The sequence below is a fragment of the Siniperca chuatsi genome, linkage group LG1 (genome assembly GCF_020085105.1).
Source record: "Siniperca chuatsi isolate FFG_IHB_CAS linkage group LG1, ASM2008510v1, whole genome shotgun sequence".
NCBI classification, from domain to species: Eukaryota; Metazoa; Chordata; class Actinopteri; order Centrarchiformes; family Sinipercidae; genus Siniperca; species Siniperca chuatsi.
The window spans coordinates 13644404-13659985 of NC_058042.1; the positions used below are offsets into that span (position 1 = coordinate 13644404).

A 15582-nucleotide genomic window follows, 5' to 3' on the forward strand; every position below is an offset into this window, starting at 1 on the left:
AATTTAACAAAAATTAAAAATTAAAATCCTTTTCAAATCCGTTTTGTCATGTCACCGCAGTAGAAGATATGTACATATTAAATGTACTGATCAGCCTACAGTGTATTTAACTTTACTGCCATATACAAATGTTAAACACTCACTGAACTGTCACTTTAATTTGTTGTGTTTCTGTTACTTTATAAACACTAATTAAGAAACCGGCTATTTTTCCTCGCTGTACTCATTGTTTTTGTCCCAGTACTCAGGAACAATGCTGGACAGAGCAGCTGCAACCTGCGCATGTAAATCCCAATATGTGTATTCCACATCCTGTCTGGACTCCTACCTCTCAGGTAAAGTAGTGTTCTGCATCCTGCTTTGAATGTGTTTTAAAAATGATGATGCCAGCTTTTAACGGCTCCTCAGGGACTTCATAGAGACACACTTTAGCCTTCTCCATGACATTCAGAAGCACCTGCAAAGCCCAATCATTGTGCAGAGATGTTCAGACATTGAAAACTTGTGGTGATTGAATTTCTAACTCTAGTTATTTATGACAGGGTTTTTTTTTGTTTTTTTACCATGGCTCCTGGCAGCTTAAGGTCTGCACTCAGCTCCTGACAGGAAGCTTTGACAGCTACTGAATTTAGTCAGTGGAAAGTTGTTCATCGCTGAAAAGAGGTTTAGGATGAGGATGAACTTTTGTCTCGCAGATAGAGAAATTTAATGCTAATTTAGCACTTAATGCAGAACAACTACTACTCTACTTCAGTAGAGCATTTGCATTTGGCCACAACACATAAACTACAGTATGTGATCATTTTAATTAATCCTTCTCACATACTGACAGTGGATTACTTGTTCAATCTAACTCAGTATCACAGAATGTAGGGAATACCAGCCAAAATATATCTGAGCATTTTTTATTACTGTGGGTGAGTGTGATTATCAGTGTCTAAGCTATAATCACAATAACAGTGTGTAAAGATGGGAACCCCCCAGGCTTAACAATGCTACCTGCCTCATGGTCAAAATGGCCACATTAATCTAGTCATATGATTGATAACAGTCTTTATAAGGTGCTCAAGAAAATTCCTTAAACATCTTTTCTTTTCAGCAAGGATAGGTTCATTAACTTTTAACCACCCACTGTCTGTCAGAAATCTTAAAAATACAGTGTCTCCAGGGGGCTGGGTGTTTGTTCATTCATTCATTCACAACCACATTATACATAAATACAGATAAACAAACACACACTTATATCAGTTTGAGCAGAGAAAAACAAAAAATAGCAATACCAGTCAGTATTAACTCAAACCAAATCAACCAGTGTAACCAAATATGAAAACAAATAAAAGAGTATCATCCCATGAGGCTGACTGAACAGAGACACATTGACCATAACATCAGCCACTTTTAATTAGCACAGACAAAAACATCTCTCAGTACACTTTCACCATGGAAGGAGGTTGCCAGTTTGAACCTATGGCCAGATTTGCGCCTCCTGGTCCCGAGGCCGTGGTTGGCCTTGTGGGTCCGGAGTCCATGGATGTCCAAGGAGATGTCAGGGAATGATACGACAAAGCTAGTGTTTACTTAGTTGAGTAGAAGCGACAGAATTCAGCTTAAGTGATCTATAAACTCTACGGAGATGCAAGCTAGTTTTGAGCAGAAAAAGTGTTTTTTGCACACAAGTGTTTTTTTTTTACATAACACACCAACAAGAATCAATGTGACTGTGTGTACAGCAAGAAAAGAAAATGAATGTGGAGTTCCCCTTTAAAGTGATTCTAGTTTCTAATTGTAGTATAGTAAACGTTTCATGTCACTAGGTCTTAAAAAAGGCTTTAGGCCGTTAAGAAAACTCACACACACATACACACCTAACCACATTGCACAGACATATACTGTTGTATTAATAACAATGGTGGAGGCATCCAACCTGCCTAAGAGGAGTGAGGTTTTGATTAAAACAAGACTATTTGTCATTGTCAAACTAAAGGGAAGAGAGAGAGAGGTGTTATGAAAATATTATTAAATCTCTGTAGTTGGGATGAATTATTGATTTGATGTGAATCTGGGTGGTGGCGTTGTGTTTTTGTTCAACCAATTAAAGGCGTTGTTGCTCCCCATAGCAACAACCTGTTTAAGCTGTCTGCAAGGGAGGAGAATCCTTTTCAATATTGGCATTTGGCCCTGAAAATATCTCAATATTTTGTTTCTATTTATTGGTTTTGCTGGAAAGGATTTATTACACTTTTAATAATAGCCTGAAAGCACAAACAGTCCCGCTACCACCTCGTGTCCCAAATTAGATACATCATGGAAACATTATTGTTGCTGCTGATAGTTCCTCAGTCCCAGCAATGGGCCCTGAAATATTTTTAAGAATTAAATCTACAGCATTTCCCCTTCAGGCTTAGCCCTGTAAGAATTATATGCTGCAATTGAATTTGTTTAATCTCTAGATATTCTAAAGTCTTGATCAAATCTGTATTCATTGCACGTAAACATTGACGTATGTGTCCTAAAAAAACCCCAGTGGAGATAACCAGAGACCACACTAATGAATCAAGATGTTTGTGTTTTAGGAGATTTATTCTGCCTTTATGTTTTAGAAATGGTCTTACTGGACTCTCAAGGTGTTGTTTGTGAATTCTTATTCATATTTTATTCTAGGTGTAATAAGTGTACCTTATTCGTGAATAGAGTTGAGATAAGTGGGTGCACAGGAAGAAAAACTTGAAATTTAAATAGCAGTGACATTATGCAAGAAGTATATTTACTGAACTCATGTGTATTAATGATCCATAGTGCTCATGTTAAGAGCTGTCATAAGGCATGACCTGCTACCTGCTGTCAGAAGGGTTAATGTTCAGATGATGACAAGCTCTCATCACTAAAAACTTTAAGAAACTAGTGGAGATCCAACCCTTGGGACTTTTTAATACTGATGCAATAATATGTAAGCAGCATTTTACTGTTGTAGCTGGTTGAGATGGATTGAGATTAGATTATTATTGGGAGAGGACAGAAGAAAAAAGTTCTGCCACATACATTTGTATGGACTTTTCTCTAATATTTGCTTTTTCATGAAATAATGGATAATTTTACCCCTTTGGCCCTCAAACAGTTATTTAAATGAAACCATCTGAGAGGCTTAGAGGGGAAATGTCTCATAGACATCTGAAATGTGACAACGGGACCTAACCAGACACAGTTTTTTGTAAGTGGTCACAAGCCAGTTGGTTGGAAACCACTGGTTGTATCTTAACAATGTGTATTTTATAAGCTCATCATATGTTTTTTTAATGGAAAATCTAAATCTGTAAAGTAACTAGTAACTATATCTGTCAAATAACTGTTAGTACAGAATCAGAATCAGAAATACTTTATTGATCCCCGAGGGGAAACTCTTTCGTTACAGGCTGCTCACTGTCACGTCAATGAGAATAGAAGGAATAGAAGACTTAAGCAAATCAAAATATAATATGCTATAATACAGGCAAGATAAATTAAGTACAAAGTTGATATAAATTATAAAAGCTAAAATTTGTGTAAGTAGTAGATTTAGAGGTTGATAAGTATGTATGTATGTATGTAAGTGTGTATAATACAATGTAATAATATAAGTAATAAGTAATTGTGCAATAATGAGTACTGTCAAGTTAAGTGTAGCTTATTAAGATGGTTATGAGACGGTGGATATTGCACAGTAGTAACAGAAGTATGAATAAATATCAATAAATTAAAATGAAAACAGAGTATATTGCACCGGAGTATTGAACAGAGAATATTGCACAATTATTTCAAGTATTACAGTGAGTATTATCCCTCTGAAATGTAGTGGAGTATACATATAAAGTAACATACAATGGATATACTCAAGTAAAGTACAAGTAACTAAAATTTTTTCCTAAGTCCAGTTCTTGTGTAAATCTACTTAGCTACTTTCCACCACTGGACCCATGGGTGCATTTTACCTCTTCCTAATGGATTTGACTTCTCATTGCCAGACATAGGATGAGGGTGACGCATGAAATTCAGTGTATCCTCCACTTACACTGGTGTCAGGCTTTCACCTGTATCAACACGTAGACCACGATGTTGTTAATCATCATATTGTTTGTTTCTCTGGCTAATTACTCTGTCACTCGAGTGACACGTGAGACGTGCATGCTCACTTAGTGATCAGAAATCCTGAGGCTGGATAGGGTGTTCACATGCCACAGTAACGCTGTTTCTCTTTGAAAAAAGCAGTATCACACATTCTGGTTTCTCAAAATCAAGATAATCATGTATGTGGGTTTCTGTAACAAGGACATATTTTCCAGCACAAAGACTGTGATTTTGAAAAGCTGCCACCAGAAATGGTAGCTCCATTTGCTTCTATGGTTGGGGACACAAGTTCTTGTATTGGTTTTTAACAACAGCACATTATATCCCTAAAATTGTCCTACCAACGTTTTATCTTGACATTTTACCCAGTGAGCATTGTTTTGGTGATTTGCAGGTGAAAAGAAATCATGTCTAGGTTAAAACTGGGTTCACTTAGGTTGAAAGGTGATTTATTTTTTTCCAGATGTTGAGGTTACATATAGCCATTGTTTAAACAGCTTTTTATAAAATGAAGCAAAGCCTGCAAGCTAGTTAAGTCAGTCAACTTGAATCAGCAAATATACACTCACACGGCACACTCCTTTCACTGCAACAAATAGCAAACACACCCTTTTAATGGTGTGTATGCTGCCTGTATGATTCTTTAGTCCCCAGGTCCTGTCTCCTGTCTTTATCTAATCACAGGAAACTACTACTCTGGCTCAATGGTTCAGTTTTGGAAAGAAAGCGCTGTAGGTCAGGTTTAGGACAGTTTGGAGGGCTGAGCTATGCTCTACTAAACGAGTAAAAATTGGTACATCAAAATGTTTTATTTAATCTTTGGTGTATTTTATTCACTTTGCTCACTTGTTTGACTGGTTATATTCAGTGTAGGCAAGATGCTTAACAGTGACTATTCTTATTTTAAGAAATGCTAATGTCACTCACCCCATTGACAGGATAGGTCTTCCAGTCCAGTTCTCCTAGCACTGTCGTCGTGTCCAACAGAACCACTAGAAAGAGCGGGGTGGTGAAAAAAAAGGTCATGTAAAATGGAGGAGAAAAGTTGGAAGAATGAAAGAACGACAGTATAAGCACAAAGAGTGACAGGAGAGAGCAGAAAGGGGAAGAGAGAGAGTGCGAGAGAGGTTGAACAGTGAATTTAAAAAGAAGAGAAATGGAGGTGACAAAATAGGAAGAGAGCAGACAATAGTTATCAAGCTGTCAATGAGGAGCTGACAGAGCTGTAAAGCTCTTATCAGATTCAACCACCTATGAAATAACAGCTCTTAGGAAAGTCCAGGACAACACCAACACTAACAGATCTGCCCTCCATCTAGGTGAAGTCTGGAAGATTAGTACTCTCCTTCTCAGAGGTCAGGAGTTTTCTGTGCTACATGATATCAAAGATAAGCCAATGATGAATAAAGGGGAAAGACGGAAGGACTATGGAAACTATAAATATTTAACCAAACTAAATATGACTTAATCAAAAGTCATTTAAGACAAATACAGTCAGCATGCATGTATGAACATGTAACATGTAGTCTGCCATGTCTTTAAGCCAAGTCATGCCAAGAATCTTTTACCCTAACAGCTAATCACCATTTCAAAAGATAAAAAAAATAGTGTAATCTGAGCATTAGCATCTCAGCATTAGTGTTTGACCACATTGTGTACATACATACAAGTGTAACAATCTTGAGCTGTCTGCACTCTGGTCACGGCTCAGGCATGAAAAGATCCATTATCTGGCCCTTGCTAAGCCCCCGGAGCCAATTTGATATGATGAATGTGCAATTTCCTTTGTCTCCACACAGCCAGTTAATTACAATCTCTATCAATAAAGTGCGTCCCACTTCAGTGGTCGACATTATAAACCAAAGAGTCACATCTTCAGACGACCTGTCACTCCAGTGTACAGTGGACTTTGCCAAATCTGGACTAATTTAATGGGGTTGCTACTGTTTTGAGAACAAGTTAGATAACCAGAGAAGATACACTTTGGTGAGAATAAATGAACCACTTCAGTATTTACAGAGACTTCATTTAGCCTTGATCCCTTGCTGGTAATTAAGGGCTGAATTATAATAAGATGGCCTTGCCTCTGTTCAAAAGGAGGACATAGAGAGGGAGGGAGAGAGACTGCGAGACACACCAAGAGAAACAGAGAGATATTGATTTTTGACAAAATTAGAAAAACAATCTTTCATAATCATGAGCGATGTTCCATAACATGTTTGACAGCAGCAAACATTTTCCATCAACTCCCTTCACTGTCTGTCTTACACACATACACAAACACACACACCCAAACATACATACACAGTAATGTAGTCATAAAATAATTTAATTCCTGCAACTATCTTTGGAGCCAGGAAATAATAGATGACCCAAGACCATAGTGCTGAATTTAATACACAGATTTTCTTACTCAAAGCACACACACACACACACACACACACACTGCACACACATATGCCGACGAGTATTTATCAGGAGGCCAAATCACATTACTCTTGTCTGGGTATTGTGTCTGGAAGCATAATAATCTGCAAATGTCCTTTCAAAGTTTTCCTGACCATAGGAAAATTATCACATTTTAGAAAATATAGTGGGTACAAATAGTCTATATAGCAGTAAATTGCTACAGTTGCTCTTGTGATATGTCATTGATACACTTGCACCAATATTGCAGGGTGAGGTGTTCAATACGTGAACTGACAAATCTTTAACACTGAATCCTCAAGCTGAACTGAATGTATTGAATCAGTAGTGTCACTGACCGAATCAGTGGCCTTTAGCATTGAGGCTCCCATCACTGCTTCGCATCGCTGTATCTTTCCTTTACTCTTTTACTACTAGACATGTTGTTCGGTGTGTGTGTGTGTTTACAAGGTTTAGACTGCAGGTGCTATACCGATTCATCTTAAAGGTTCCCTGTGGAGTTTTTGACCTCCGGCAGCGCTATGGAGCTGTTTTTCTATTAGTGTGTCCCCCGTTCTGTTTATCTCATGCATGCCCACGAGGATGCACAAACACACACACACGCACACATGTGGGCAATGCGATACACATTCCTGCCAATGGTTTCACGCTGTTCCACTGATCTACAGGCAACACGCCAAGATGTGTTGCAATGTGCTAACAAAGACAGGGAAGAAGAAGAAGACTGCAAGCTAGTTAACAATGCTGGATTTAAAATACTTTGCAAATGTTTTATGAGGAAGGAAATACATTAAACACATTTGTTAAACCTCAAGGATACACACAATGCGTTTTGGTGAGTAACACTAAATGTAAATGTATGGGCCCTTTAATTGACTGTAAAAATTAAAGAACTTCATAATGCAGTAAATTTACTGCATATTTTGAGTGATCATTTAAAAAATGTTTTGGCATCTTAAAGGAATACTTTGACATTTTGGGAAATACGCTTATTGGCAGTCTCCCCACTTGTTGTCTGGCATGTAACTCCCCGAAAACCACAACTTTTTGCATTTTACATTTCTGTTTGTGTACAGATTAAACAAATGAGAAATACTGTGTTAATTAGTGAGCTTTAGAGGTGTTGGGTTGTGGATTTTTTAACTTTGGAGAGAACCAGGCTAGCTGTTTCCTTCTGCTACCAGTTTTTATGCTAAGCTAAGCTAATTATCTTCTGGCTCCAGCTTCATATTTACCGTACAGACATGAGAGTGGTATCACTTTTGTCACCTAACTCAGTAAGAATACGAATAAGTGTATTTGTGTCAAAGTGTCAAACTACTCCTTTAAGGACAGGTTTTAATCTTCAGTTACACGGATATAATGTTACAGTTCGGTGTATTGCAGAATGATTTCCACCACTCTTAGTATATTAATATAATGAATCTTGTTGCCTAGTGTCCACCAAGTGCAAAACAAGTTCAGTGGCACCACATGTGTGATTTTCCTATAAAAAAGCTTCACCTTGTACAACCACATGTATTACACGGATTTCTTCATTGGCAGGTACACAGCCTTTATTGAGCAGTAGTTCAATAAAGAAAAAGAAAATTAATGTGTATTTCTGTGGATGACACTGGAATGGGAAAGGTTTTATATAAATATTAGCTGTAAGGGGCTCATGAACACTCAAAAGCTAGACATTAATTTGGAATCCTCAATTATATACAGTACATATATATATATATATATATATATAAAAATAGTAAGTATTTGGCTGAGGATATTCAAGTAGACAAGCACTTGGCTGAGATCCCTCAGAGAGACAGGCATTTCTATAAGGGCCCTTTTTTCTTTTCTTTTTTTTTTGCAGTTTCCAGGATGTGGTTTCAGAAAGCCATTGGGAGAGGAAGAATCATTATTTTCTATATGAGATGATAATAAAAGTCGACAGCAGCATCTAATTCACCTGATCATGACACAGATGATGCTGCATCCTTGTGTTAAAAGTGGAAGACTGTGCAGTATCTGCCTGAATACTTCTGCTGTTAAATGATTAGTTGATTAACAGAAAATGTACCAATGATAGTATTGATAATTGATTCGTGTGTGAGCCATTTATCACAAGCTAATACCAAATATTTGCAAGTCACAGCTTCTCAGATGTGAGGATTTGCTTGCTTGTAAACTGAATACCTTTCGATTTCTTTTGCTGTTGACCGGACAAAATACCCAGTTGACTGTTCACTTAAAACCCTTCCCCAAACAGCAATTGTCCAATCGTAGTACTGTAACTAGGAGTTTACAGGGATGTTTACACTCCAACCAACGTTACCCGAGATAGCATTTTGCCATGGCAGACAGACATTCTTTTTTCTTTTAATGTTAAAAGTGTAATCATACTGTACAACTAAGCTAAGCACCTGCACAAGTTATCTTAACAAGAAGATAAAAGAATTAACAGTTTGATCTTACAATTTTTCTTCATCATACTTCTAATACTAATACTAACTTTACCCTGCAGTACAAGAACAATGCTGCTTCTTTATTTCCATATATTCTAAATGGTGAATCTACAACTGCTGAGGATGCTGACTTTTTACCTTGGACATGTAGCTTTAGCCTGCGGATTTTAGCACGCTATCATGTATGTAGCCATCAAGTGCATATTTGAAACCCCTTTTACAAGATTCTCCTTTTGAAACAAGTCAGTTGGAAACATTAAAATGTCAAGCAGTAGCCACATTCTCAAACAACTCTGAGAGCTAGATTAATTCGCTAGCTAGCATCAGCCAATAAAATCTGCCAGTGACAGTTGTCGTTTCAGTCTGCAAAATCGAGGGTCGCTGACTAGAATTCAGAAACCTGTGTTTATCTAACTGTCTGAAATGAAGGGCTCATTGTTACAATCATTACTAAGAATTTCAAGTGGTAAATCTGCCACTGTTATCTTTGTAAACTTCATTATGTGCTGTGCAAGAGTGGAAGGCTTGACAGACGTATAGCAACAATAACTAAGGGGGGCCGTCAATATTAAGACATCACATAGACAAGTTAACTTTAGACTAGAATTTACCATTATTTCTGATTTTGAATTTATACAAAATGACCTTTTATACTGACCACACAATAATTAAATGACCAATAAATAGCCTGTCATATAAAGACTACATCTCATCTCTCTCTCTTTCTCTTAGTGTGAGAGGACATACACAAGTGATTCACATTCATTAGAAAACTCACTCAGATAAATTGCACCTGGCTAACATATGCTAGCTTGTTCTCAATATATTTTAAACTCAGGTTGTCATTTTTTCAAGTTTCCCCATATGTGCATTCCCTCCCCTTCAAGCCTGTCACCACCACAGGCAGACAGGCATCCTGTGGGGAAAACTGAGCGCACACACACACAAGACTCACAGAAAAATGAAGTGAAGGAGACTTTTGACATTTGGCTAGTGAAAGGGCTCCTGTCGTCTTTGAAAATGTGTATCCTAAACATTAAACATTCAGGAAGGAATATTAAACTGACCTCTGCAAATGTGCGAAGTGGAAGATGTCAAGAACCGATTACATTATGGCAACCATTTACCCATGCGACTTATGAGTACGGCTGAGGGGAGATAACATTATTATGTCCGGTGTTTCTCTACCATATGTGACTGCACACAATGCCCATATGACTGGAAATGAATTTTGAAAAGTGGGAAATTATTCAGATACATTTAGTGTCAACCACTGGCCCAACATAATAAAATTCACATTTTTTTTTTTTTACAGTACTATAACACGAGTGTCTGTGAGGAATCCTCTTGGGAATATATGGGCCAAAATCCGTTACATTTTTATTCATGAATATATGAACTGATCAGACAGAAAAGCAGAAATAGGCAACTCAAAAACATCAGTATAGCTGACAGTGCGCTAGAAGCTGACATTCACTGTAACACTTTGTGGTCCCTATAGCTGTGGCAATGTTTCTGTGCACATTTTGGAGGTGAAGTATGAAAATATGATATCAGACCCGCTTCCATAATTTGGCTGATGGAGCTCCTGTCTGTAGGCCTAACAGAACACAGAACCTAGGTATACATTTTTGCATTTTGATACTGTAAATGTGTATTTCAGTGTGTAATCATTGTACAATTCAGAGCAAAATTCATCTATTTTGAGATGAAGTGGGTTGAAATGTTTGATTACCATGTTGAGTCTTTTGAAGATGTGTGTTCTAAGGTTTACAGTATCAGTGATTAAGATTACTATATTTGCTGAAAACAGCAGACAAACTGACATTTCTGCATGCATTTTGATGCTGTAAATGTGTGTAAATGTGTATTTTTGGTAAATTTCAGAGCAAATTTCATATTATTTCCGATGGAGTGGGTTGAAAAAGTTACTAAAACATTGCCATGTTCAGTTTTTCAAAGATGTGTTTTGAGACAGAGTAGGTTTAAACCAAAGTAACCAAAATGTTATTATCACTGCCATGTTCAGACTTTAAGAGATGTGTTTTGTAAGCTATACAGTATCAATGATTAGGACAACAGATACATCTGCTGAAACCAAGACTGACTTGGTTCAGCCAAGAAATTGTGATTTTTACATGCATTTTGAGGCTGTAAATTTCTACTGCCTCAATATCTTGCTTCAACCAACACATTGACACAGGAGGAAAATAGCACCTGAGGTATAACACGCATTAGTCACTCAAGTGCAGATGAAACAATTACTAGCCTAATATATAAAATAGGCTATCACTTGTGAAAAGATTACAATGCACTACCCTTCATGGCACCCATGTAAGATGAGTGAAGGCACTTTAATTGTGCTTATTTTGTTTAAAGTCTTGAATATGTCAATGGGTTTCAATTTTCCTTGGTTGCAGACAGTAAATGAGACGCACTGCAAAACATTAGGTTACCTTGTGTTTTGCGTGTGAGCGTGCATGTGTGTAATGGGGGAGAGCAGAGAATCAGTTTTGTGGGGGAAAAAGATACTTTAAAATGGTCAAATTTGGTGGATCCGCCCTTGTTCTGATGTGGTTGGATGCAGTGACGCTCTTTATACCCACCTTGGTTCGTGGTTCCCGGGTCCGACAGGATACTTTCAAGCAAGAACAGAAACACACAGTATTTCCCACCGGAGCACATCGTTGAGTCAGACACAAGTGCGCTCTGAACTAAAACGTTGCACAGACTCCTAAATAGATCCCCCAAATGAAAAGGTAAGGAGGTTTCATGAAAGAGGCTACTGAAATCGTCCCAGTATCCAGACTCAGAAGGTCACTCTAGGATCCACAGGAGTTGTTTATTTCTGTTTAATTTATTATTTTTTTTAGCCCAGCATCCCGAATCCCTCCATGTGGAGACGGACAGACAGATAATACAAGCGACCAGCCATTGCGCACAAAAACCCGGCGAGTTAAAAAATAAATAAATAAATAGTTGTCTGGAAAGGTCGACGTCGGCAGGTGCAGACTATCCCAAAAGTGTCCAAAAGCGAACTTCCCCGATATGTGTTTGTGGTAAAGTCAGTCTGTTTGTCTTTTAACGTTTTTATCCCAAAATGAGAGAAACGCAGGGAGACAAAAAGGAAAACCCCGGACTTCCCGCTCGACTTTCAGCCAGTGCATCCCTCACTGTGTCTCTGTATCACTGCGTGTATCTCTCTCTCTCTCTCTCTCTCTCTCTCTCTCTCTCTCTCTCTCTCTCTCCTCGGGATAGAAGGGATGCTCTGCCGCAGGCAGAGGAGCCGATTTTTATACCACAACCAGATACTGAGGAGCCAAGTCCAAGCGTGCAAATCTAACTTGGTCTTATGACATTTCACCTCATGTATCACTTTACATCATGTAAAACGCGCGAGTCGTTTCCATCAGATGTTATTGATTCCGGGGGGACGCTGGGGAGATGGAAGGAAATATGAGGCCATTATTAAACTAGTGTATCACTTCTGTGGTATGATGTAGGTTATACCTGCATTGGATTATGTTGTAGGAATAGTAATGTGTCTGGAGCAGTTTCTATTTATGGTGGCAGGGGAGGAAGGCAAGCAGACAAATAGAGTATAAGTTGATATAGGGCATGGTGGGTTGAAGGTGCACACACACACACACACACACACACACACACACACACACACACACACACACACACATTCATTTACACGATCTTATGAGTCACTTCATTGCATTGTTGTGAGTGAAATTTAAAGCAATACTCTGCAGCCCACTTGTGTACTGTAATTAAAATTTCCTTGTGCAGTGATTCATTAACATTATTTCTTTTTTGAAGACTTTAAAATAGCTGTTTTTGTTGGCAAACAGCTGGTGTTTTTGTTATACTGCCTTGCATGATGCACCTGAAGTGAATATGATTCCAGCAACAGCAACAGCAGTTTGTTTGAAGAAAGAACAAACAACCGAAAACTCAAACGAACATTGCATTGCAAATACACATCTTCACAACACAGACAGTAACAGGATTACCATTTTAATCCTTTAATGTGCTTGTGTGTACATTTCCATATTTCATATTTATGTCAGATTATGGTTGATATGTCTCGGCAGTGGGTGCCTGCTCATTAGAAGTGAACCCACTCCACACATTGTAATTGAGCTTTTGGTTAAAGCACGTCCTGACACAAAGAGTGTCATCCTTGCTTCAAACACTCCTGACCAATGGCCTGTGAGCTTTACTCTGCAGCACAATAGTGAAGATGATTGTTAATTGAAGTCCACTGAGAGCCACACTCAGGGAGAAGGTATAATGACCCTTTGGCCTCCAGAGTCGCAGCTCAGCAGTTGGAGGATAAAGGTGTTGCTTGGACTGAAGGGTTTCATTAGTCACTCATTGTCTGTTTGAATGACATCTCAAATTGCTGGCTGCATTGAAAAATGGTATTGCAGTATTTAGGCAGGCAGCTCAGTTAAGCAATGTTAGCATTGCTTGTCAGCAACCACATGCTAACTACTGTATGTAGTTTATGGTCTTGTACAGAAAACAAATGGTGTGGCAGATACCCAGCAGACATGGATATCTAGGTTGCTTGCCTTGTGCCGACACATTGAGTCACCAAGATGATTGCCAAACCTAACTTTGTTGCCTTCTCGGGCTGCAACATTTTTAATGTTAATGTCATGGTGAACCATTTTCTAAAAGCCAAACTAATGTGTCTTCCAGGTAGTAAATTAGGGCTGGCCTGTGGCATGGCCCTCTCTATTTGCCTTTCATTGTCTTCTTGGTTGTGTTTCTGAGGCTGCCTTCACCGTTAACCCAGGTTTTGGATTAGAAGTAGATGGCAAATTTTCAAAACATACTCTTTGTTACCTCCTTGAGTCCAGTATTCTCAAATGGGCTTTTTTGGAACCTGAGAAACCAGTCCCAAACACCGCTGCAGTTACAGTACATAAAATATCTGAAAAACATAGTTTTTAGACAAATACAGACGTAGAAGGCATGTTTGTTTATGCAATGTAAAATAAAAGAATCTAATAAGTATTCACCTCACCTGGGACCCCAAAAAGACTCAATGAAGGAGACAGGGCTCACCTCTTCTCTCAATGCACCTCAGTGGGTGCCTAGCATAATACAGCATTTCAGAACCATGGACAGTGACAACAGCCTGCAGTAGAGTTTGGCTCTGTGATCACTTTTGGCCTTGCTTGATTAAAAAATTAAGTCTTGGTGCTCACTTAAATGATGCATATTTGTGTTCCATCTGCATAGCACAGACCGTATTAGTCCCTACTTCAAAATATGTGATTTAACTAAATCAAAGTGTTCTGATATTGCTTTTTCCAGGTTTCAAGGGACAATTTCCATTTCCCCATTAATATTTCCACTCTCTGCTAAATTGGCAGGATATAATAAAGATAAAAAGTGGGAATAGATGTTGGATTGTGTCCTACACCATTATTGTGTTTAAAATATACAGCACAAGACCATACGATAACTTAAAATGACCATATTCTTCCAATTCATTTTGTTGGAAAACGTTTGGAATGATTGACCACAAGCCCCTTTGTTTTATTTATTCATTTTTGTTTTCAGTTTTGTCCTCTCTGTTGGATCATAACCTTCTACCTGCTGTTTGAAAGACTCTAGGCACGTGGCTGTTGATTCTATTGGTCGATTTTAAGCCATTTACTTCCTGCAGAGTAAAAGGAGCATGACTGCTTTCCATATTTTCATTAAGAATTTTTACCCTATGAGGAGTTGGGCAGAAGGATGGCAATTTCATTTGTTTGTCCATCTGTCCAAGCAAAGAAAGGTGTATAAAGCCTTTTGTGGCTCCAGATGGAGCTGCATGAAATTTGAAAGAAATTACCTCAAGTGATGTCACTTGAGGTAATTTCTTCATCTGTTGACTGAAGACTACAAGTTTGAAAATGAAACAAATCTGGGGCGTGGAGTTAGAAAGAAGTGAGCTTACCAGACCTTGTCCGCTCCTCATCTCTGCTTGAGGCTAGCAGCTCAAGGTTACATTAGCAGCTACTAGCATATAGGGCTGGGCGATGTATCGAATATATTTGATATATTTGAATATCAATTAAAGTGCGATGTAGCAGATGACCATAACGTCATATTCGATTTTTCAGTGTTTCCGCTGGTTGCCGCTGAAGGGTAGTTGTGTTAAAGTTACTTTAGTCAGCCATAAAGTGTGTAGATAAGCGCATGTTTTAGTAGCATACATATGTAGCAGAGTCGGTCCACACTGTGAAAAGTTAGTTAGCAGCTATGGGTCATTGAGAAAACGCAATCAATCATATGATCGCTCTGATTACTCTACCCGCAGTTTTCAGCTCTGCAGCTCCAAAATGTATTTGGAAGACCTCCGGCTATTTTAATTGACTTTAGCCTGACTCGTAACTGCAGGGGCTCTTGGGGCTGCTAATAGGGGTCAAGTCTTTTGTATTGTTTCTGCTGCGCATTTGACTAATGGAAATCTGCCTTTTGTATTGGCAGTGTTATTTAGCTCTCCCCACCTTTCACATGCTTGACATGGTCTTTGTGTTTTGATAGGAGCTTTCTTTAAAAATAACATACAGCCATTTAACTTTGAGCTAAAAGGACA

At 38.4% G+C, this 15582-nt stretch overlaps 1 protein-coding gene across 1 annotated transcript in view; it reads right to left on the reverse strand.

Moving 5' to 3' along the window:
- LOC122877153 (ephrin type-A receptor 6-like) overlaps positions 1-12136 on the reverse strand; it is a 58539-nt gene extending 46403 nt beyond the window's left edge. The window contains exons 1-2 of the mRNA XM_044198283.1: positions 11579-12136; positions 5029-5093 (exon numbers count right to left, since the gene is read on the reverse strand). Coding sequence (XP_044054218.1) covers positions 5029-5093; positions 11579-11657 — 144 coding nt within the window. The 5' untranslated portion in view covers positions 11658-12136. The remainder of the gene's footprint in view (positions 1-5028; positions 5094-11578) is intronic.
- Between the last annotated feature and the right edge of the window lie 3446 nt (positions 12137-15582).